Source organism: Ammodytes marinus (genome assembly GCF_949987685.1).
Source record: "Ammodytes marinus genome assembly, chromosome: 13".
Taxonomy (NCBI): domain Eukaryota; kingdom Metazoa; phylum Chordata; class Actinopteri; order Uranoscopiformes; family Ammodytidae; genus Ammodytes; species Ammodytes marinus.
In genome coordinates, this window is record NC_137217.1 from 22,082,943 (window position 1) to 22,104,883 (window position 21,941).

Consider the following 21,941-nt stretch of genomic DNA (forward strand, 5'->3'; position numbering starts at 1 on the left):
ACACCATGACACACACACACACACACACACACACACACACACACACACACACACACACACACAGCGCGCGGGCTGGTGGGGGCCGGAGAGAGAGGGGGAGAAGGACGCAGTGTGGGCGTGTTAAGAAACGCCGAGAGGGAGGGGACGCCAGCGTGATTTTTTTCCTCCCTTTCCTCTCCTCCGTGGTTGAGACAGGGAAAAAAACAACGGTAGCCTATTCATCGGCGTGTTAATCTTCATCACCGAGGGCAAAGTTGTTTTTTCTCTCCCTGCACCTGTGAAGTGGGTTTGGTGTGTTGTCAGCCTGCGGGGCGATCGCTGAGCCGAGCCGAGCAGCAGGGGCGTGCGAGGCGGATGCTGCGAGCGTAGAGGCTGGGTACCAACCAGGAACATCAGCGCACTCACCACGGTAATGTCAAATCTTCCTCGACTAACCTTCACAAACATGACACGTCCTCTCCCGGCTCTAAAGGGGGGGATGCAGCCCGCTCGACGTGGTCGTAGGCACGAGCTGGTAACATGTGTCAGTAGGCTACCAATCTGTCATTTAAATTTGTAATTATTGTCGCATAGCATGTTTCACTGATCATGGATGTCATGTGTGTGTATCCTGAACAACCTGTGCATAGATGGAGTCTGCTGTTACGTATTTCCCTTTTTTTCCCCTTTGGTCACTGTGTGTGTTGTCCTGTAGCACGTCAAGGACTGCAGCAGTGCAAACACGTAGAGGCTGTTTTATGTCCAGAGCTCAAAACCCTCCCCAAGGACTAATTTCTCAGTTGTGGCCACTAGACAGCTGCTGCATTAATGTCAATTTTTAACCTAACAACCCGCAATTAAAACATAGAGGAAACACCCACACAGCCACATGCAAAACCATATTTTCCAGTTACAGCCGGCTGACAGCCAGGGCCAGGTATAGCCTACGTGGATGCTCCATGGGCACATTTTCAGCCTGATCTCTGGAGGAGAGCAGCCTCATGATGAAACAATTATGGATTATTGTTTATTCATTCTGATAGCAGCTGATGCAGCTCAGTAAATGAACTCATTATGCAGGGTCTCTCTTACCTTGTATATGTGCCCCCCCCCCCAAAAAAAAAAATGTTACTTACAAACATGACATGGGGGGCAAGTTGGGTTTTACTGCACGAATGAACCCACTTTGCAGCATCTGGTAGATAGGCCTCCCTCTCTCTCTCTCTTTCTCTCTCTCTCTCTCTCTCTCTCTCTCTCTCTCTCTCTCTGTCTTGTTACTGTACCTGTCTCTTCCAGTTTCTGATCAGTTGTTGATGCATGTACTATATCCTCACCCTCCTCTTCCTCACCCCTGTTTCCCCCTCCTCTACATTTCCTTCCTTTCTCTTCCTCCCTTAGATGGACAGAATGAATTTTCTCTCCTTCTTCCTCCTTTGCTTGACTTCGTTTGCCAGTGGCAACAAAGGTCAGTTCCTTATCCTTTTTGGAGTGTTAATTGTGAAGTGTTGGGATGGTGATGATGCAGATCGCCATGGGTGCAGGCAGCCCTTGTAAAGGTGCCTTGGCCTGAAAGTGGTGACTGATGACTTTGTTGCTGTCCCCTGAGTGTAATAACTGGATTTTCAGTGCATCTGAGACTACTTACTAACTTAAATACATGTTGTGTTTTGTGCTCGTGGCCCAGTGTGCATGTCCCTATTTTAGCCAATACAAGATGATGAATCTGTTTCTGCCCATAGCAGATTTATCATCCATGACTCTGATTCAACATCATTGTTCCAATGATTGTCAAGATGGAAAGGGTTGGGAGGGGGGTGACACAGATAGTGTGGATGGAGGAGGTGGAGGAGAGAGAGAGAGAGAGACAGGGGGAGAAAGGGCTGTGACAGGAGAGTAGAGGACTTGGCCAAAACACATGCAGGCCGATAAGAAAGGAGTAGGGAGGGAGGAGGGAGTGGATGATGGAGGGAGAGATGTTACGTGAGATCAGGTGACATGAGGGAAATGGAAAAGCGCAAGATGCCGGAGCGTCTGTCTGTGTACATGTATAAACGAGGAAGGGTGGGTGAGTATTGTGTAGAGCGATAGAGTGACAGAGAGAGGCAGCATGCCAGGAGAGACACAGACAGAGAGAGAGAGAGAGAGAGATGGAATGGGATGCCTCTCAATCTGTAATCCCGGATGTAATCCACAGGCCTGATGCTCAGATTAACGCTATAAAGCAGAGCAGAGGAGAGAGGGAGGAGATCAGCTGAGGGGACAGAGGACAGGAGATAAATGACCGAAAAAGAGACATGGCACAGGACTATGGAAATAGAGGAGGAGGAGAGATGGTGTAGGGCTGGAGTTTTAGAGGAGAAGAGATGAATATCTTAGAATGGATCAGTTCTGGGTATTGAACCTCAATACTTTTTTTTTATATAAACCTACCACAATTCGTCCAAAAGTATCAAAAACCGTCCACCGTGGAAAGCTTGCGCCTAGTTGTGCTCTGTCTCTTTATCCTATGAGTCACGATTTTCCTTCCTGTTACTTCTCTATTTCAATTGTTTGATTTATACGATCCATTTACATATTTTGGACGACAAATAGCAAAAGAAAACCAGAGATGGGCCATTTATTATCATGTAAGACAAAACTAAAGCAGCAAATCCTCTTATTATCAAAATAGTTGCTGTCAAAAAGTCCTGCATTCAAGACTTTACTTGCAGGCAATATCAGTAATCAATGTTGAGTAAAAAGGCCAATATTTCCCTCTGAAATGTGTCGAAGAAGAGGTTTAAAATACACCCAGTAAAGTGCTTGTAGATTGTACTTAAATACAGTACTTGACTAGTTCTGGTATCATAAAAGGTATTGGCTTCTATAACCCAATATTTCATATGAGTCAAATCACTGCTTTTAAGAGAAAGATGTTTGATCAGATCCAGCATCAGAATTGTCCTCAGGCGACTCCCGTCTCACAGACAAGACAGCAAAATGTCTTCCACTGAGATTTGCTGGAAAATTCACTGTGTATAGACAACAAGGTCTTGTTCCTCTGTCTGATTTCAAACTCTGCAGCTTCAGCGTTAGAAGATTGAGGACAACGGAGGCAAGCTGCTCTGCTTTTGTTTTTACTCTCTGCTTGAGTGTAAAATCGTCATCCTTCTGGCTCATTAACTTGGCCTTTGATCATCCAGAACAGAACATTCAGCACAAGGATGAATAATAAATCTGCAATTAAAGGTTAAATTCTCAGCAAACCACCGGCATTTGATTTTGACTTGGGATGGGTTTTTTTTCCCGGGCATAACAGTAGGTTAGGTTGATTGATATGAACAATATACCTCTGTGTGTGTGTGTGTGATAAGGTGAAATCTGACTGGCTTTAATTATGCTGCTCTGTGTACGGAGAATAAGAGAAGGATATAAAAGTGAGGTCTTTATGGAGAGAAGGAAAGAAAAAAGGGGAAACTTTGCGAGTGCAAATGTGATTAAACAGTGTCTTCGTGGTCACACACACACACACACACACACACACACACACACACACCCACACACACACACTCGGTGTATTTTTCCACTCATGCACTCTCTCCCAGCACATCCTTGCCCATGATCGTGTGTTGAAAATAGACACGTTGGTGTCTTCTAATTGCTCTGTTTAACCCAAAGCCTCTTCGGTCTTTTCACTGTGCCGTTCAGCCAATAAGCACAAGCCATGGATCGAGACCGAGTACCAGGGGATCGTCATGGAGAACGACAACACCGTGCTGCTCAACCCCCCTCTCTTTGCCCTGGACAAAGATGCTCCACTACACTATGCTGGTAACAGCCACCACAACAATACACAGCATGAGAGAGCATAGAAAATAGAGAGGGTTGGCACATGATGAGAAAAATAAATTTGAACTTCAACACACATTTGCTGGAACATGCAAACGAAAAGCTGCTGGGAGAAATGGGTCAAATGCAGTGCCTGCTCTGCCAAATTGAAAAATTATCTCACCAGGCCCTGCTTTAATGTTTCATGTTTTTTTAATTAATTTTTTTATTTTGATAGACAGAAGTTAGGGGCTTTCAGACTGCTGGCATAATCCCCAATAGACAGTCTACATATTAAAGTGAATGTATTTAGTCACACTAGTGCACTATATAGACCATATAGTATAATCCAACCCGTTCATCTCAGGAGCACTCGGCAAGCACTCTGCCATTGCAACCTGGTGAAATAAGGTTATCATTCGTGTGTGCTCTCCTGGAAATAACCGTGTTCGGTTCAAATTATAAAAGATCAACTAGAATTACTCGAGCGCTCTCTGAGATTTATTGGGGCCCTCGTGTCAAGAAGGGAAGAGAAAAATTTGGTGTTTGAGCAAAACTGCTTATGCCAGCCCAGGAAAGATCAGCTAAATTGTTCTATTTTCGAGTGTCTATTTCATTCTTTTAGTTTCAGATATAGTGCCACTTCAAGAGAATCCTCAAGATATCTATCTCCACTCTGATATTACTTTAAAGCTACAGAACATAAGGATGCATTGTCACAATCTTAATAATGATAAATGCAATTATACTCTTACGTACATCAGTGCCTGATATTTCCCTTCTCGTTGTAGCTCACCGTTGATGTGCTGATACAGTGCGACCACTTTGATTGTAGACATTCGGATTGATTAATTCAATGCATAGGTTATATGTCACAGGTTATTGTAACAGTTATAATAATGCTTATAATAACCTTTATGTGGCACTTTTCCAATACAACTACACTGGTACACATAAAACTTGTACACAAATGGGACGGTAAAAAGGGATAAAGACATGTGCCTTCACAGAAAGACTACTTGATACAGAATTGTGTGAATAGACATTCAAAGAGATCCCTGAGTTCCCTGAGTAAAGGAAGGCTGATGATCAGGAATTATTTTAAAGCAAATTAGAAAAAGCTAAAGAAATTCATTCTAAAATCACCTGGAATCTAATGCAGAGAGATGATACATTTGAGGTTTATATAATCTCACTTATTTGTGAAAAGTTAAGGATGAGGTATTGTAAGCTGTTCAGCCAGGTGAAACAATCCATTTAAAAGGAAAATTAAACCATAGGAAGTGGCCAAAAAGTATATAAGGCTGTGGGATATTTGAGCACAATTTGTAGTGTCTACTACAATGTGATATATTTGAGTTGTTTCCCTCCTCCAAGGGGAAATATGTGGCTTCCGGGTTCATAACGGCCCCTCGGGTTCAGGCTCGGTCCAGTTTGAAGCCGTGGTTCTGGACCGCTCCACTGGCGAGGGCCTGGTCCGGTCTAAGGAGCCACTGGACTGTGAGAGCCAGCGGGAGCACAGCTTCACCATCCAGGCCTACGACTGTGGAGAGGGACCCGACGGAGTCAACAGCAAGAAATCCCACAAGTACGTCAACTCTCTCTCTCCAATTGGTTTGAATAGATATTTTGATATTTTTTTAATTAATAATTACAATTTAATTTATAATTACTTTGTGGTTGCTCTGGCCGTGCATTGAAAAGACTGTAACCCACCTCTCTCTCTCTCTGCTTGTATTTTGCTTTCCTTTCACCCTTCCCTCAGGGCCACTGTGCATGTGCGTGTGAACGACGTCAACGAGTTCTCCCCTGTGTTTGTGGAGCGTCACTACGAGGCGTCGGTCCCAGAGGGGCGTCTGTTTGACCGGATTGTGCGCGTGGAGGCTCTGGATGCCGACTGCTCCCCACAGTACAGCCAGATCTGCTTCTATGACATCATCACTCCCAACGTGCCCTTCGCCATTGACAACGACGGTGAGTTTTTTAAATGTTTTATCTTGTAGCAGTTGATCAGAGCGTGTTGGACCTACAGACCTATTAATATTTGTCTTCCTCTGCTACAGAAATACAATACACTACCCCCCTCCCCACCACCACCACCATCACCCATTATTTTATTTTCTGTGCTGTCTGCACTATCTGCAGATGTGTGGGTATTGTTTGCAAGCAGAATCATTAAATTCAATAATCAGTTCTGTGTTCAACTCCTAAACACCGGATGTCCTCAATACATGAAAAGCAAACACTCACACTCACACACACACACACACACACACACACACACACACACACACACACACACACACACACACACACACACACACACACACACACACACACACACACACACACACACACACACACACACACACACACACACACACACACACACACACACACACACACACACACAGGACACTGCTGAGATATTGATGTCTGCATTCCAAGAGTGGGAAGAGAATTGCAGCTACTCAATTCCTCTCACAGGTAGAGTCCAAAAGAGTTTTAAATTAGACTTTGTGTGGGTGGACTTTTGTTCTGTCTCTGCATAAAAATGTGCAGCTGTTTAGGGTTTAAATAGCATTCCTTTTTGTACTGCTCGTACGATCCCTAAACTCTGCTGGTTGTAGGCCTATGAACCGTGATATGACCCAGCTGCTGAGGAGAGGACTGTGTTTTAGGATGACTCTGCAGAATCAGAGTTTTTTTTTTGCAGAAGGGTGAAGCCACTCCTTTCTTGTTTTTTGGGTCGGACTGGTACAGATGCACAGAGTCCTTTTGTTTCCAATATTGTTGCAATGCTGTAGGCTTGTCATTGTTTGTTTTCTTCTCTCTTTGCCTTTTTCCGCTATCTCTCTCATCCCAATGTTCACTCTACTGGTTGTGTCACAGCCTCTCCTGTCTTACCCATTGTTTGTCTGCTGGCCTGCTTGGCAGTGGGCACTGTAGGCATGTCACAGGTGCTCACTGTTGCCTTTTTATCTCTAAAAACCCTTCTGTTTTCATTCTATTCTGTGCATTTGATTGCCTTTTTTCTTTTTTCTGTCCCTGAATAAAGTGCGGAGAACACGGGCTGTGTCACTGGGTTGTTCATTTGTGCTGGGCTTTCAACTAAGCAAGCTTGTGGATGATGACTAACCCCTTCTATTTCTGTTTCCCTTTTTTCATTTTTTGGTTTCATCCTTTCTTCTCCTTTTTTTCTTTTTTTTCTCGGCACTGTCTCCTAGGTAACATCAAGAACACCGAGCCGTTGGACTCCAAGCGTCAGCGTGTTCACACCTTCTGGGTGACCGCCTTCGACTGTGGAAAGAACCGCGCTCAGGCTGACGCTCAGGTGGTCGTCACGGTCAAACCGTCCTGCAAACCCGGCTGGATTGGTAAGACCATGTCACAGCGCCCTTCTTTTTTTCCCCTTCTTTTTTGTCCTGACTATCATCCTAGGATAACGCACGAGCGGCTTCAGAGATGTGTTTTAGTGGTTTGCATCTGTTGCTCTTGGGTTGAAACTATCACTCCCTGCTTGCTGGGATGTGCATGGGCTGCCGCTCGGATGAATCACCTTGTGCGTGTTTGTATCAGGAGATGAGTTTATAGAGGTGGTGTCAAAGCTAAGTTTTATATCAAGGGAGGGTAATTAACTAAACTGTGGGACTGAATACATATTTATTAAATCATTCACACGACAACTACACTTTCTTTGACGTTTTCGTATCTTACATTTTACTGTAATTTCAGAAAAATATATACAGTGGATTATTTTGATAACATTTCACATTTGAAATTATTGAAGTAATTTAGCCATAAGCGCATTAAAACCTACAGTATATATGTATATGAAAAAGTAGACCAACACAGAGACCTCAGTTGATCATAAGAGTTGAACATTCTTGCATAAATAGGACCATTACAGATTCCACCTCTTTGAATGTAAATGTTGTACGACAGAAGGTCATTTAGTGAACGGCATGTCATGTTATTACCACAACTTGTTTTTAAAGGATGGACCAAGCGCGTGGAGTACACACCAGGGTCGGGCAGCATCCCCCTGTTCCCCAGCCTGCATTTGGAGACCTGTGAAGAGACCGTGTGGAACATCCAGGCCACCGTAGATCTCCAGACGGGCCACATCGGGAAGGGCTGCGACAGAGACAGCTACTCCGACAGATCTGTGCGACGTCTTTGTGGTGAGTCCTGCTTTCACACCCTCCAAACGTTTGACTCACTTGGTGACGAAAACATAATTTACTCATATCCTCCTTCTTTCTCCCCCCCCCTATTCTTCAGGTGCTGTCAGGGGAGAAGTAGACCTCCTCCCACCTCCAACTCCTGTCGCTAACTGGACCTCAGCTCTGCCCACTCTCCCCTCCTCTGATTCCTCTCTGGTCTTCTCCTTCAACGGGTCCAACCACGTTGCCGTGGTGCCGGACTCGGTCGTCACGGCGCTGTCAGGCGACCACTTCACCCTGCAGCTGTGGATGCGAAGGGGCGGAGCCAACATCCAGCCTGCAACCACTCAGACCAGAGGAAATCGCAAGGAGGAGGAGACTATCGTGTGTAGCACTGTCAAGAACGGTGTGTAGTTTCAAATGCGTTTGGAGAGGTTTTTAAATTGTGGGGGGTAATATAGTGGACCCTTTGGTATAGAAAGGATACCCACTCAAATCCCCAGAGCTGCAGGGAAAAATGACTGCTAAAAACTAAATGAAAACTGATTATTGATTAAACAACTCCTTGTTGGTGCTCTTGAGAGAGACTTTAAAACTCAGCTGCTCCACTTGAGCAGTAGATCGTATAAAAACAGTCAAAGACTGTAATTTTTCCAGGCAGAATATTGTGTGTATCATGAGAATATGTTCAAGTGTTTGGCTTTGTAGGTTTCAGTTCTAAAAAATTAATAAAAATAATAATTATTCAAAAAAGCTGCCTGTTCTGTTAACCTTCCTAAGATTCAGCAGTGAGTAAACAGAGATTTAAATCAATAATAAACCGATTGCAGGTTTTTCACTGTGGTTGTTATCTGAAGAAATGCCAGCTAACATTCACACTGCACTGACCTGCCAATTATTTTCTGCTCCTCTGCTCTACAGACGACTCCTTCTCCCACTATTCCCTCTCTGTCCACGGTTGCCGACTCTCTCTCTTCTACTGGCCCGACGTCTCGGCCGCGCGACCCGTCAAGTTCCTTTGGAAACTGGAGCAGGTACTGAGGGAGCGGCAAAAACACTTACATTAGCTTTGATGATCTCAATTAAGCTGTTTCTTCTGTTTTTGTACCTTGATGTGAAAACCCAAAATGGAGAAGGAGGAATTAGTATTTTTAACATTTTTTCAAATGACATATTTGGGGGATGAAAGGGGTTTGTTTTGACTGAGCCACTGGTCTCAGACAGATTGAAGCAGCATGGATTAAAGGACGCTTAGCTGCATACAGAGAAGATTTGTCAAATCCCTCTGTCTGAACCTTATTACCAAGGCCTTTCCTTCTTGTGCCCCTCTGCCTTTGTTATCCCTTCGTCATTCTTCTTTGCGTTTCCTCCAATGTCAAACATTTCCATTGTGACCAAATGTGTATAGGAATTTAAATAGATAAACATTCACCAGTGGGGGAATTATTTTTACTTAAGTAAACTACTTAAGTTCCATTTACCGATGCTTTATAATTCTATTCTACATTTAAGGGTAAAATATTGTACTTTGTTATTGACTGCATGTATCTGAAAAATACAGTGACTAGTTCATTTTCAGATCAGTTTGTAAAATACACACTGTTTCAGGTGATTTCTACAATCCCTTTACAAACAAGCAGTGTCTGATTGAGGCCCCTTGTCACATGTTGATGAGATGTCCAGTTCCAACAAAGTGACGTTTCACCTTTAAACTTCTCAAATCGTTCCAAATAACAGTTTGTTTGAGTACCAAATTAGCTTAATAGTTATATTATCAAATAATTCACCAGCAAAGACTGGAAAAACATCTGGAAAAAGATCCCATTAATGACCTCACTACCCTTGGCTTTAACTAACAACATTGGTGCTTTTAATTAAGTTAATGCGCTGAATACTTCCTCCACCACCGATGATTCACGAACCAGGACATGTGCAGAGTACGTCTCGTGAGACATTTCAAGCGTTTCTTTTGTTCACTCCATGTCCTCTCTGTCTGTCCGACAGGTGTGTGACAGTGAGTGGCATCATCTTTCACTCAGCGTGCAGTTCCCCTCTGTGACCCTGTACGTCGATGGCGTGACCTTTGACCCTGCCCTCATCCATGACAACGGAGCCATCCCCAATCCTGCCCCCCACCAGAGGATGTTCATCGGAGCCTGCTGGGGTAAGACCATACACTGTAAGACACCCAAATGTATATTAACCCACGGATGACATTTTGACGGAAATGAATGCGAGTAGAGAGAGCCAGGAATCAATTTTTGCATGAATGCTTTGAGCAGCAGTTTGCTTTCCTCCATCAACACTGAGATTGGATGGAAATCACCAAAGATAGCAGGCTTCCAACTCTGGCAGAGGCGCCGGCAAACCAGCCCTCGCAAAGGCATATTAAAGACAATCCGCCAAGACTGTTTTTTTTCGCCCGGCGTCATTCACTCCCTCATTTCACTCAGTTAGAATTTGGTTGATGCGTTTGTGTCTATGAGGGCTAATAATATAACTGACTCATCAATTATTCAGAGCAGCAGAACAACACGAGGGCTAGACAGCTATCAGCCACTTGCACCCCGGGCCCCTGGTTAAAATGGGAAACTCTGGCTGCCAATTAGCAGTGAAATACACTCACACACACACACACACACACACACACACACACACACACACACACACACACACACACACATTCACAGTCTTACACTCACATCCAAACTGGAAGTGGTGCTGCTGTCTGCTTGGCAACAGCTGCTGCCAGATAATGAGGAGATTTTGCATTTTTTTTAATATCATCTAAAAATCTTCTTTGCTTGCATTTCTTTTCACTCGCGCCTGCTTGCGTTATATATTTCTTCCTGTCAATCTCTGGCACCTTCAGTCTTTTCTTACGTTCCCGTTAATACCTTACTACATTGAAGTATATTTCTCAGTGCGCTTGAATATTTTCTCTTTCTCTGTTCCCCATTGCCCCTCACTGATTATCCCTGCAGAGCCCGAGGAGAAGCAGAAGGAGATAGTGAACAACACCATCCCAGAGGGGAAAGACTCAGGTGACAGAACTGTTGTTGTCACCATGATGGTGTTGGAGCCTGTTGTGTTTTATTGATGTGCTTATTAGAATATAAATGTGTCCGGTCTTTAGTGAAATACGTTGGTGGTTACCACGGCCTGCTTTCGGGGGTGACGGTGCGTCCCGGCAGTGTGGAGCCTCACAGCGTGGTGGAGTGTCTGTACGCCTGCAGGGAGGGCCTGGACTTTGGAGACCTGGAGACTTTGGGCTCCGGCATGAAGGTAATGCCAAAGAGAACTATTATACTGCCACATTATAAAGAGATAAGAGGCTCACGGAGGCCCTATTTTATGTATTGAACATTTGATAATTACATCACCATGATGTAAAATGTCTTGAACATTCAGAATTGAAACACATTATACCACAGTCCGCCATCCTTTATTCACCAACCAGTGTTTTGAATGTACAAGGAACAGTGTTGCTCTTAGGTTTAAAAAAAATAAAATAACAAGAGAAATATAAATAACCAATACAAAAAAAAAACATAAAATATATTATAACCAAGTTTGATATTTTGATATTTGTATAATCTATGCTTATTTTCATTGTTAAAATTTGCAATGTATACTCATGACGAGACAATTGTTCCTTGTGGGTGTTTTTGTTGTGTTTATAAAAAGAAAAAACCCAATAAAAATATGAAGAAAAAAAAAATATATATATTAACCAACATTTCAAAAATTCTCTTTATGTCAATATGTCAAGTATTCCATAGACTTGAGGTGTTTGAAATTTGGGAGAATAATCAGTACATGACAGTTTTGCCTGAGGAGAAGACGTAATCTAATTTGCCTTCTGTCTGTTTCATTTGTATTCACATTCATTTAAATCTGTTTTCATAATTGCTGTAATTTGATAACAAAATTATAAAATAAACCTAACCAATCTTTATATGGGCATCTGACTATTGTTTGAAAAATTGTGAACCTATCCTTAACCCATTGATGACTATGGCAATCTAGGATGCATGTCCTTAATGCCTGAGGGTTTTCTGAAAAAATAGTACGAATTGTCAAGTCTACCAAAACCTTAATATCTAAGCCTGTGTAGCAAATAGAAACATGAAATAAAATACATTTAAAAGTTAAGGTTCACAGGTTTTATTTAAACATGCTCCCTTAGCGCTTACAAACCAACAAATATTTCAAAAAATCGTCAAAATTAGATGAATTAGAAAATTATTAAATATTGTTAATAAATAGATGCAATGTGTTGTGTGATTTTCGTCAGTAGTCTATAGTAGACCTTGATTCTGCGCACCAAACGCCACTAACTGTTCTGTCGCCGACATAGCTGGCGTATTTTTTTTATTATTTTGTTTTATTTTTTAATTTTTAATTTTTTTGATTGACATGATTTTCGGCAAACCACACAACTTTTGGGTGGTCACGTGGTCTTAAAAAAATCAACAAAACCCACCTCATGTGTATTTGAACCAATGACAGTGCATTCTATGCTGGGAATGCCATGAAAATTAGATAAAGTAATAATGCTGCGCGATGCAGCATCAGGCAGGAGAGCCAATGTGGCATCGCGCAGCAGCCGTCATCAATGGGTTAAATCGCATTCAAAATGTTTTGTCAGATGATCTAAGAAATGTACTCAAAATGTAAAAATCTTTGTTCCATGTGTGTGTATAAGGGTTCCAAAGTTAATATATCTGCTGATACTACTATTTATTTGCTATTGAACTCAATATAAGAATATGAACCCTTTTCAAAGTATATTTTTTCAAGCTTTTTCTTTGACCCTGCAGGTTCATGTGAACCCCAGCCAGTCAGTGTTGGTGCTGGAAGGAGACGACATTGAGAGCTTTAACCGCGCAGTGCAGCAGGTCACCTACAGGAACTCTCTACGCTTCGCCACACCCGGAGTCAGACCCCTCAAACTCACTACCTCGCTCAGGTACACACACACACACACACATACACACACACACACACACACACACACACACACACACACACACACACACACACACACACACACACACACACACACACACACATCCACACACACACACACACACACACACACACACACACACACACACACACACACACACACACACACACACACACACACACACACACACACACACACACACACACACACACACACACACACACACACACACACACACACATACACATACATGGATAACCTTACAGATACAAACCAGTCATAAAAGAGGCAGAGATATAGACCAGACTGCAGAATCCTCTATTTTAGTATAAGTAGTAACACCCCAGTGTTAAAATGATCCATTACAAGTAAAAGTCCCGCATTGAAAATATTACTAACTGTAAGTGAAAGTATGTAAGCGTTATCAGGAAATGTTCTGGAAGCATTAAAAGAAAAAGAAAAATAATAGATTAGACATTTTTTACTCATTCATTAATGTAATAAAAAAGAGTTTGACGGTCATAGTTGGTTGAGGTGGAGCAATATTTTTAACTAATTCATCAAGACTAAAACTTATGATTGTTTTCATTAGAGATCATAATCTGATTCATAATCTGCTAATTGTTTTCTCTAATAATCAATCGATTGTTTTCTTTTTTAAATTCTAGAAAATAGTGAGAATGCCGTCACAATGACCCAATGTCCAAATGACTAAAGTTGGTGCTTTGATTGGAAGTCTTTCTGTGAAATGCAGGAAACCTTTCATGCTTGGAACCTCTCAACATTACAAATAATACATCAGACATATACTGTATTAATATATATATATCTGCGAGTGAAACGAAGTCTGACTCTCTGGACACTGACGCTGCTCACTCCTTTGACATTGAACTCATCAAACATGGACTTTGGCTCGGCTTTGATAAGGCCTATGGCGTAAAAGAGACTGTGCTTATAGAGAATATGTGAAAGCAGGAGATAACAAGGAATATCTTATCTGTTTGTTCACGCAGACACCGAGTAATTCTGCCTGCTTTTAGAGTAACTGAGGTCATTGAAGGATTAACTTTGAGAAAGAATTTCACTGGTTGTGCCCTTTTTTTAGCGAAGATTGATTAAGAATAAATAGTCAGTCCTATCTGTCACCATGTTCCTGACTTATTTTAATTTTAGAATATATACTCACACTGCCAGTATGTTAACATGTTAAAAAACCAGTGTTGCCCAACAGACAACAGCTGACGTCAGAAGACTGTTCAGCTCGTCAATCCCTGCTTCAGCTAACTTCCCACTGAATCACCTGGGCTGTGAAAATAAATAAGCACACAAACACTCCTGTTTCCGGGTCAGCGCTCAACCATGCTTAACAAGTGCACAATTGGCTCTCTGGCTTTAGCAGCCACTTTGAGCTGATGAATTATTCATTCACCTTGGGAAGTACCGTCCAGAGTGTATACCATGTGCTATATTATGTCTTCATCAAACTCTATCAAGGCCCTGCAGATACTTTTATCACTGTCTTGTGTTTTTTTGTGACATGTTTAGCAGATTAGAATGATTACCAGGCCACAAGCTGCTGTTTTTTCTTCCCATCGCCTCTCTTTGAGATCCCTACTATTCAAGGTCATGGATAGATTTTTTTCTTCTTTGGGCTCTGCTCATCAAGTCTACAACAGTTTTTTTTCTCCTCCAGCGTGTTTTATTGGGTGTGTGAAGATTAGACTGATTTGAGGCCAGTAGTTACCCAGATGGCTGAACAGCAGGCCCTTCTGGAGGGGCAAATAGAAGCAGCTGCTTACTCTGATAGTGGAAATGTAACACACAGTACACATACAAACACACACTCTGCTTAATCCCCTTATGATCCCTCCAATACGATGCTTAATTATAGTGCAAATGAATAAATATATGTATTCAGTGTGTCATCCGTCTGATGTCCATTTACAAAATTTGCAACAATGGAACTACTGTGTGGTTTGACTTTTGCTATTTTCAGCGTGACAACGGAGCAACATTAACCACAATGCATGGAGGGGGCGTGGCATGAAAAAATCATTGCTCAAGGATGTAGACCTTTTTCAAGATGTCAACTTTCTTAACTTCACACAGCTAATATGTTGGCAATTTGAAAGTCTGCAACCATGCTGGTGGAGTTGAATGCTTTCATCAGTGTGCTAACCTGCTAACAGTGAACATGAGGATTATGTTTAGCAGGTGTAATGTTTATCTTGCTAACCATATTTGCTTACTATGTCATCATGCAAACATTTGCCAATTAGCATTAAACACAAACAAAACAAAGATTAACTGAGGCTTATGGTAATGTCATAAGGTCATGAGAAATCAAAGTATGGGACCAATAAACCTTATAATCTTATAAATTGCCTCAAGTAATGTCAATTGAGTTGGTGTCAGCTCAGGCTGAAAACTACAAGTTTGAAAACGAAAAACAATCAGTGGGTTTTGAGTTAGAACAGAAGTGGATTTACCAGACTTCAGTAGCCTGCTCCTCATCTCTGCTTGTGGCTAACATCTTGATGCTACATTGACTGATACTTGCATAACAAACCTAAATCCCTGACTAAACTGTAGGGCGATTGGGTTGTATTGTGGGTAATGTAGGCAAAATGTTTTGTCAAGGAACAAGGATATGAGGGGTAAAAATGTCGACGATATCTCTGGTTCTTTGGCATCAAATTTATCTTTACCAGAGTTCAAGATTTCATGGCAATTCATTCAAATATTTGAGTCTGGACATCTTAGCCAAGTCAACAGTGTGGCAAAAAAAGATGCTTCATCATACATCCCAGATTGCTGAATTATCTAACCAATGACATTTTCTCTCCTTTAATCTCCATATCTCCGTCTCTGAAAACAAACACTGCCGTCCCCCCTGTCAGATGTTTCAATGAGGAGAGCTGCTTGTCCCTCAAGCAGCTGGAGGGATACCTGGTGGTTCTCCAGCCCGATGCCCCTCAGATCTCTCTGTCTGGGGTCGGCCCTCATTTGGCTCGCCCCGCCCCGGAGTTTGAAGGCCCCCGCGGAGTTCCCCTTTTCCCTGAGCTCAGGATCGTCTGTTCCTTGTCTCATGCTGTCAACACGGCTGCACAGGGGATGGAGGGTGGAGGTAAAAATTGCACGTTAAACGACCCCCAATTGCCTCGGTGATGGACTTATTCAAGGGCATTTTAAAAATATTTTGTTTTCTTACTTGTCTAATATGTAAATTGGCTGAAGAGATCCTCTGTGTTTCTTAAAATTGGGGTCAGGATGTTGTTATTTTATTCTAATTTCCACCGCCTCTTAGCTCTGATGTCGGACGCAGTGGCTCACACTTTGGATGGCTGTGAGGTCCAGCCGCTGGGAGAAGAGCTGAACCCAGAGAGGGAGGAGCTTCTGGTGGACATGGATGTGGTGCGAGAGAGGGGACTGGAAATCATCAATACTACGGCTTATATTGCCATCACAGGTACTGTTTTTGTTACCTGGGAAAGCATCACTGACATTACAAATATCAACTATAACAATGATTACACCACTAAACAGCATGAAAGATAGTTGTTACGTACGAAACACTCTTGTTCTCTTTCTTTCTTTTGTTTCTCTTAGATAGATTATAAATGACCTAAAAAATCAAAAGTCATCCCTTCCGATACAGCAACCCCCAGTGGTCAATAAGAGCTGCAGACTACTTTTCCCTCCTCCTCTCTCTAGCTCTCTTCTCAGTATTGACTAACTGTCTTTTGCTCCGCACTCCATCCAGGCGCCGAATCCATCTCTGTATACGAAGATGTCCTTCGCTCGGTGCGGTACCGACTGGCCAAAGGCTCAGGGCGCTTTGAGAGGCGGTTCCGCCTGTCCTGCTCTGAGATGAATGGCAGATACACCAGCAATGAGTTGACTCTGGAGGTGAGAGGAAACAGCATTCACATAAAATCTCTGGTATTAATATAACTACAAAGATATCCTTTAGATATGAACATGGCCGTTTGGGGACAGTACATTTGTGAAAGCTAGAAATTGGACCATGGTCAGCCACACAGCCAGTTAAGTTCATTCTCTATTGCCCACTGTTTCTCTCCTCTCTGCCTTCAGGTGAACTTCCTCCACTCTCTGGACAGTCTGTACCACCCATCCCACCTGCTGGCCTCCCAGCAGCAGTTTCTGCATCCATCCCACCACACCGGAGAGCTGAGTGGACACGTCCTGCCCAATCCCCACCGCAACTCAGGTGGCAATTGTTTTTTACTTTCTTTTAGTTTGCTAAGTAACTATTATTATTACAGCACTTTTATTGAACAAAGTACTTCACTTTAAAACACAGATATAAAATACAGTCACAGTGGAGTCCCGGTACCCTAATGGTTGTGGCTCTTCCACAGGGCTGCAGCTACCATTATCAAATTAAAGTAAAAGTGCCCCAAAACATAATCTTGAAAAAGAGTGTTGGATACAAGTAATACATAGAAATTAAAATACATAAATATAAACAAAGGTAAATACTAATTCTCAAGCTAAGGTATTAACGCTTCCCTGTGGAGTTTTAAACCTCACAAGTTTCAAGTTTGTTTTCATTTATCGTATTCACAACAAATACAGGCACAGTCTTTGGCAATGGAATTCTTAATTCTCTGGCTCCCTACATCAAAGCAACATACTATAAAAATGTATTTAGAAGAACACACAAGATAATCTAATCAAAAAGAAAAAAGAGGAAAAAAAATCCTGAAATAACCTGGACGCACAGCAGAAGGTATCAAATCCATGTGCGATCCCCAAAGGCTTACCAAATGTAAATGCGCCGACAGTGTTTTTGTAATTACTCAAAATTCCTCATGGGGGCAACAGCATTTACACTCTATAGCAGGGCTATTCAATTAGTTTTGAATGGGGGCCGGTTGGTGGAAATGATACAAAATGAGGGGCCAGAAAAAAATGCCTAAAATTGATGAGCATCACATCAATAGCTACATATACTGTAAAACACTACAACGACATAGGAGTGCATATATTGTCTTTATTTGATCAAATAGAGTTCACCAGCTTATCAAAAAAAATCCCTATTTGATTAACATAGGTGTCCTGTTGTTTAAGTGTTTAACAATCTTATCAGTTCAGGAAAACACAATAGGTTAACTCTTCAACAGTTTATCAAAATACATAGAAATAAATGTACTCTAAGTGCAACAGCTTATCAAAATACAGGTAGGCCTAGGTTTACTAAGAGTGCAACAGCTTATCAAAAAACATATAAATAAATGTAGGCTACTCTAAGTGCAACACCTTACAGTGGTTCCCCCCCAAAATGTGTTTGTCAAGGGGTCACTGTCCAGGGTCATGGGAGGCAAAAATGTTGGCTGTATTTTGCTCAAAGATGCCAATGCACAGTACAGAAATAAACTGCTTATTTGAATACAAAAAAACTACAGACACTGACTTTACAGTTGTGCAATTTTGTTTGCTATGTGAAGGTACAAATTTTGTGCAAACATGCAAAGTTCTACTGGTGCAATATTATGCAGACACACTAAATACAAATAATGGACCATACACTTACACTGCGGTACAATCGCGCCCGCAAAGCTGCATACACAGAGCAGCTGATAGAGAAAAGCTTGGAGACACATGTGCACATTTATTTACTGCAGATCGCGGCCTTTCGTGCAGTTATGACCATGCAAAAGCACACATCACACGTGCTTAATTGTGCACCACTAAAAAAAAAAGAAAAAAAAAAAGTTTTTTTTTTTTTTTTTTTTTTTTTCGGTCGGTAGTCAAGGCGGGGGCCAGTAAATATTCCATCGCGGGCCGCACCTGGCCCGCGGGCCGCCTCTGGCCCGCGGGCCGCCTATTGAATAGCCCTGCTCTATAGCTTTAAATCCAAAGGGGGAGAATTTCAAAGTATTGGAGTTGCAACCTCAAAGGCACAGTCTTCTTTAGTTTTTAGCCTGGAGTGAGGAACAACCAACAAACCCCAATCAAAAGACCTTGGAGACTTGAAGGCTGAAGCAGAGATCTAATGTAGGCAGGTGCCTGACCATGCACATGCAAAGTTATCACAGGACTCTGACATAGAACAGTAAAGAACAGTGTGACCAATTGATGTGTAAAGGTGTTCATTTGTGCAATACCTACAGCGACACAGCAGGTAGGATCATGCAATTGAATCATGTTTTACCACCCTAGCAAAGGTTAAGATTTGAAATGTTCCTTTAATGAGATGGATAGTTTGGAAAATTGTGCTATTTTTCAGATTTTCATACCGAGAGTAGGGTAATGCTTTGAGCAGAGCTTCTAATTAACTCATTGGCATTCTGTAATTGGGTCAGCAGAGGTTAAAAAAAGAAGAATTTCACAAACATTTCAAATGTCCTTCAGGACATTTCTACCCTGTATATGGCACCCAGGCAATTCGTTATGGCTGAAGATGTCAGTCTTTAAAACTGGTTACAAATACGTATATAGTTTTATTTTTTTGAGTGATTTTCCTGCGTGAATCCGTATATATTTGGTCGTTAGTGAGCATAGGAACTGGCTCAAATAAAATAAAACATGTGGATAATCAGGCAGAAAAATGTCAACACCAAATTTGTCAACACCAAGAATAATATGGACTAGAAGAAGCATCTTTTGAATCTTGATTTTATTATTACTAGTCTATCATTTTTTTTAACAGTGGTGCCAGGAGCAGCGACCGTCATCATAATGGTGTGTGTGGGTTTCCTGGTTGTCATGGTGATCCTCGGCGTATTCCGAATTCGCTCCATCCATCGCCGCGGTGAAGGTGCCAAGGGCGGGGCTAAGGAGGGCAGCGGCCAATGGGACGACTCTGCCCTCACCATCATCGTCAACCCTATGGAGGTAAAAGCAAACCGTTAAGTTGTTGCCGATGTTGAACGATGCAATCATAACAAGCGAACATACTTGAAAGCGCATGTCTTCACCCACGCATCTCTCTCTCTTTCTCTCTCATACAGACCTACGAGGCCCGCATGGGTATCACCCCTGACGCAGAGGGGGAGGTGGAGGAGGAGGAAGACGAGGAGGTAGCCGAGTCACCTGATGATGTCAGCGACGACCAGCGAGTCATCATCAAGAAGGAGGGGAGGGACGGCAACGCCCGCCGCTACTGAGCCACACGCGCCTCTGCACCAGTTCTCATGGAAACCACAATACCGGCTTACCAGTCACACACTCCAACACTTTTAATATCGACGACTGCTGACACCACTAGTATAAGGAATGTATGCTTACAAACATTACGCACAACACAGTCACTGTAACACTCAACGCCATATGTGACCTATAACCAACAACGGGCAGTTGTTCTCCACCTAAATGTTCAATGGCACAATGTATACAGTTAATGTAATTAAACCGCCTGAGCAAAACTCCACCAAAATTGTACGTGGTGCACCAGTTCTAAATCACAAGATGGTAATGTGTCTGTATAGTGTAAAACTTGATGATTGAATGACATTGCTATTGTTTTAAAAAAAGAAGAAGATTGTATTATATCTTTTGTTTTTGAACACAGAATGAAATCTTTACAAAATGTAAACTGGAACAATCGGCCGCAACATGCAGGCATCGAGTAGATCTGTGGGCAAAGTCACAAAGCCTTGATCCCGACATGTCTCTGCACTCCCTCTATTAGACTGACACGAGGGGTCCGCACACAAGCTCTTCGCAATCCTCTCTCGACACATTCCTCCACCTCTGTAAACCGCAGAGTGAAGACAGTGAGGTCAGAAATAACGGTCACTCTCCAGCTCATTCATAAAAGCTAAAAAAAAATAAAAAAATAAACTGTATGCTTGCAGGTATTTTTCTTTTGGTATTATGACTACTTTATTGCTTCCGCTCCCGACTATACTTTAAGTAGGGCCGATGATAAGATGAGAAAATCTGAGGACTATCAACCATACACCTCATCCTTAACACAAGCGGGAACTTCTGCAATACTCCAAAGGAGTCTTTGGGAAGTTTCAGCTTGTGCCACCGGATAACAAAAACATCGTCATCTACAATAAACCTGGTGTAGCCTGACCTCTGACCCCCCACACAGTGACCACTGGAATGTCTCTTAATGACTCTCTCTGCACTGTTTCACTCACTGCACACTGCTCTTACAATAACCGCAAGACGTCACGTGCAAACACACACAATAAACACACACACACTCCATAAGGCTACCCCTGCTGTTTCCAGAATGTCAGCTCAGCTTGGGCAGTTTTCGATTGTATTGATTGTAATGAATTTTCTGTACATACAATGATGAATATTATATGATATTGTTATTGTTACTATTATTATTATTTCAGACACTTGTTTTCTGCACACTACGAGAGGAAGCGGGTTATGCCTTTTTTTCCTCCATTTGATTAAGCACCTTTACAGCATCAGCAAACAGTATAATAATGATAATAATAATAATAATAGTAATAGTGATAAGGATGATTATCCCTGGCTTGATGAGTGTCTCTTAATTTGTGTGTAATATTGTTGTAATTTAAGAACTTGTCAATATATGAATCACAGTAAAAGGAGGGCACATTGTTGTGATACTTAAACATGTCTCATTTCACCTTTCGCACAACAGTTTTTTTTTCATATTACAAAACAAAACCTTTTTATTCTTAATTTTTCCACTCTATCCAATAACTTTGGTTCAATGATTGTACAACTGTGTGCTTCTCCTCACCCCTGCCCTGTTGCCTTTCTCCTCCATCTCTCCCTCTGTGTCTCTTGCTGTCTGTCTGTGTAGCCTATCAATGTGCAGTGCTAATCCTGTCAGTAAATAAAAGCCTGTCGTTTTTGAGTGTGATGTTAAGAAGGAATAAACATTGCATTGTTAATAACTTATATTATTACTATGTTACTATTGGAACATTACCTGTAATTATTGATACAATGATGACATGGATTATGCTGACTAATTGTTATTGAGAACTGTCAGAAAACATTGCAAAATTCATAATAAAAACAATATATGACGTCTCTACCAGAGAGTTTTC

The 21,941-nt window shown here is 42.0% G+C and overlaps 1 protein-coding gene across 1 annotated transcript; it reads left to right on the forward strand.

The window, feature by feature from the left end:
• The first annotated feature begins 207 nt into the window (after nt 1–207).
• clstn3 (calsyntenin 3) lies at nt 208–21,859 on the forward strand. Its single transcript, XM_080039921.1, has 18 exons — nt 208–409; nt 3,667–3,789; nt 5,164–5,374; nt 5,552–5,760; nt 7,014–7,163; nt 7,785–7,970; nt 8,071–8,358; nt 8,874–8,986; nt 9,957–10,116; nt 10,937–10,996; nt 11,089–11,237; nt 12,776–12,924; nt 15,825–16,051; nt 16,232–16,393; nt 16,688–16,833; nt 17,020–17,155; nt 19,601–19,785; nt 19,902–21,859. The coding sequence occupies exons 2-18, from the start codon at nt 3,714–3,716 to the stop codon at nt 20,055–20,057; spliced, it is 2,763 nt and encodes a 920-aa protein (XP_079896047.1). The 5' UTR covers nt 208–409; nt 3,667–3,713; the 3' UTR covers nt 20,058–21,859.
• Nucleotides 21,860–21,941: the final 82 nt, after the last annotated feature.

Excerpts from the sequence above, each read along its gene's own strand:
- clstn3 (XM_080039921.1), top strand. The coding sequence starts at position 3,714 with ATGGAGAACGACAACACCGTGCTGCTCAACCCCCCTCTCTTTGCCCTG. Across the intron at positions 5,375-5,551 it reads AACAGCAAGAAATCCCACAA|GGCCACTGTGCATGTGCGTG; the intron begins GTACGTCAACTC and ends CCCTTCCCTCAG. Across the intron at positions 10,997-11,088 it reads CCCAGAGGGGAAAGACTCAG|TGAAATACGTTGGTGGTTAC; the intron begins GTGACAGAACTG and ends TCCGGTCTTTAG.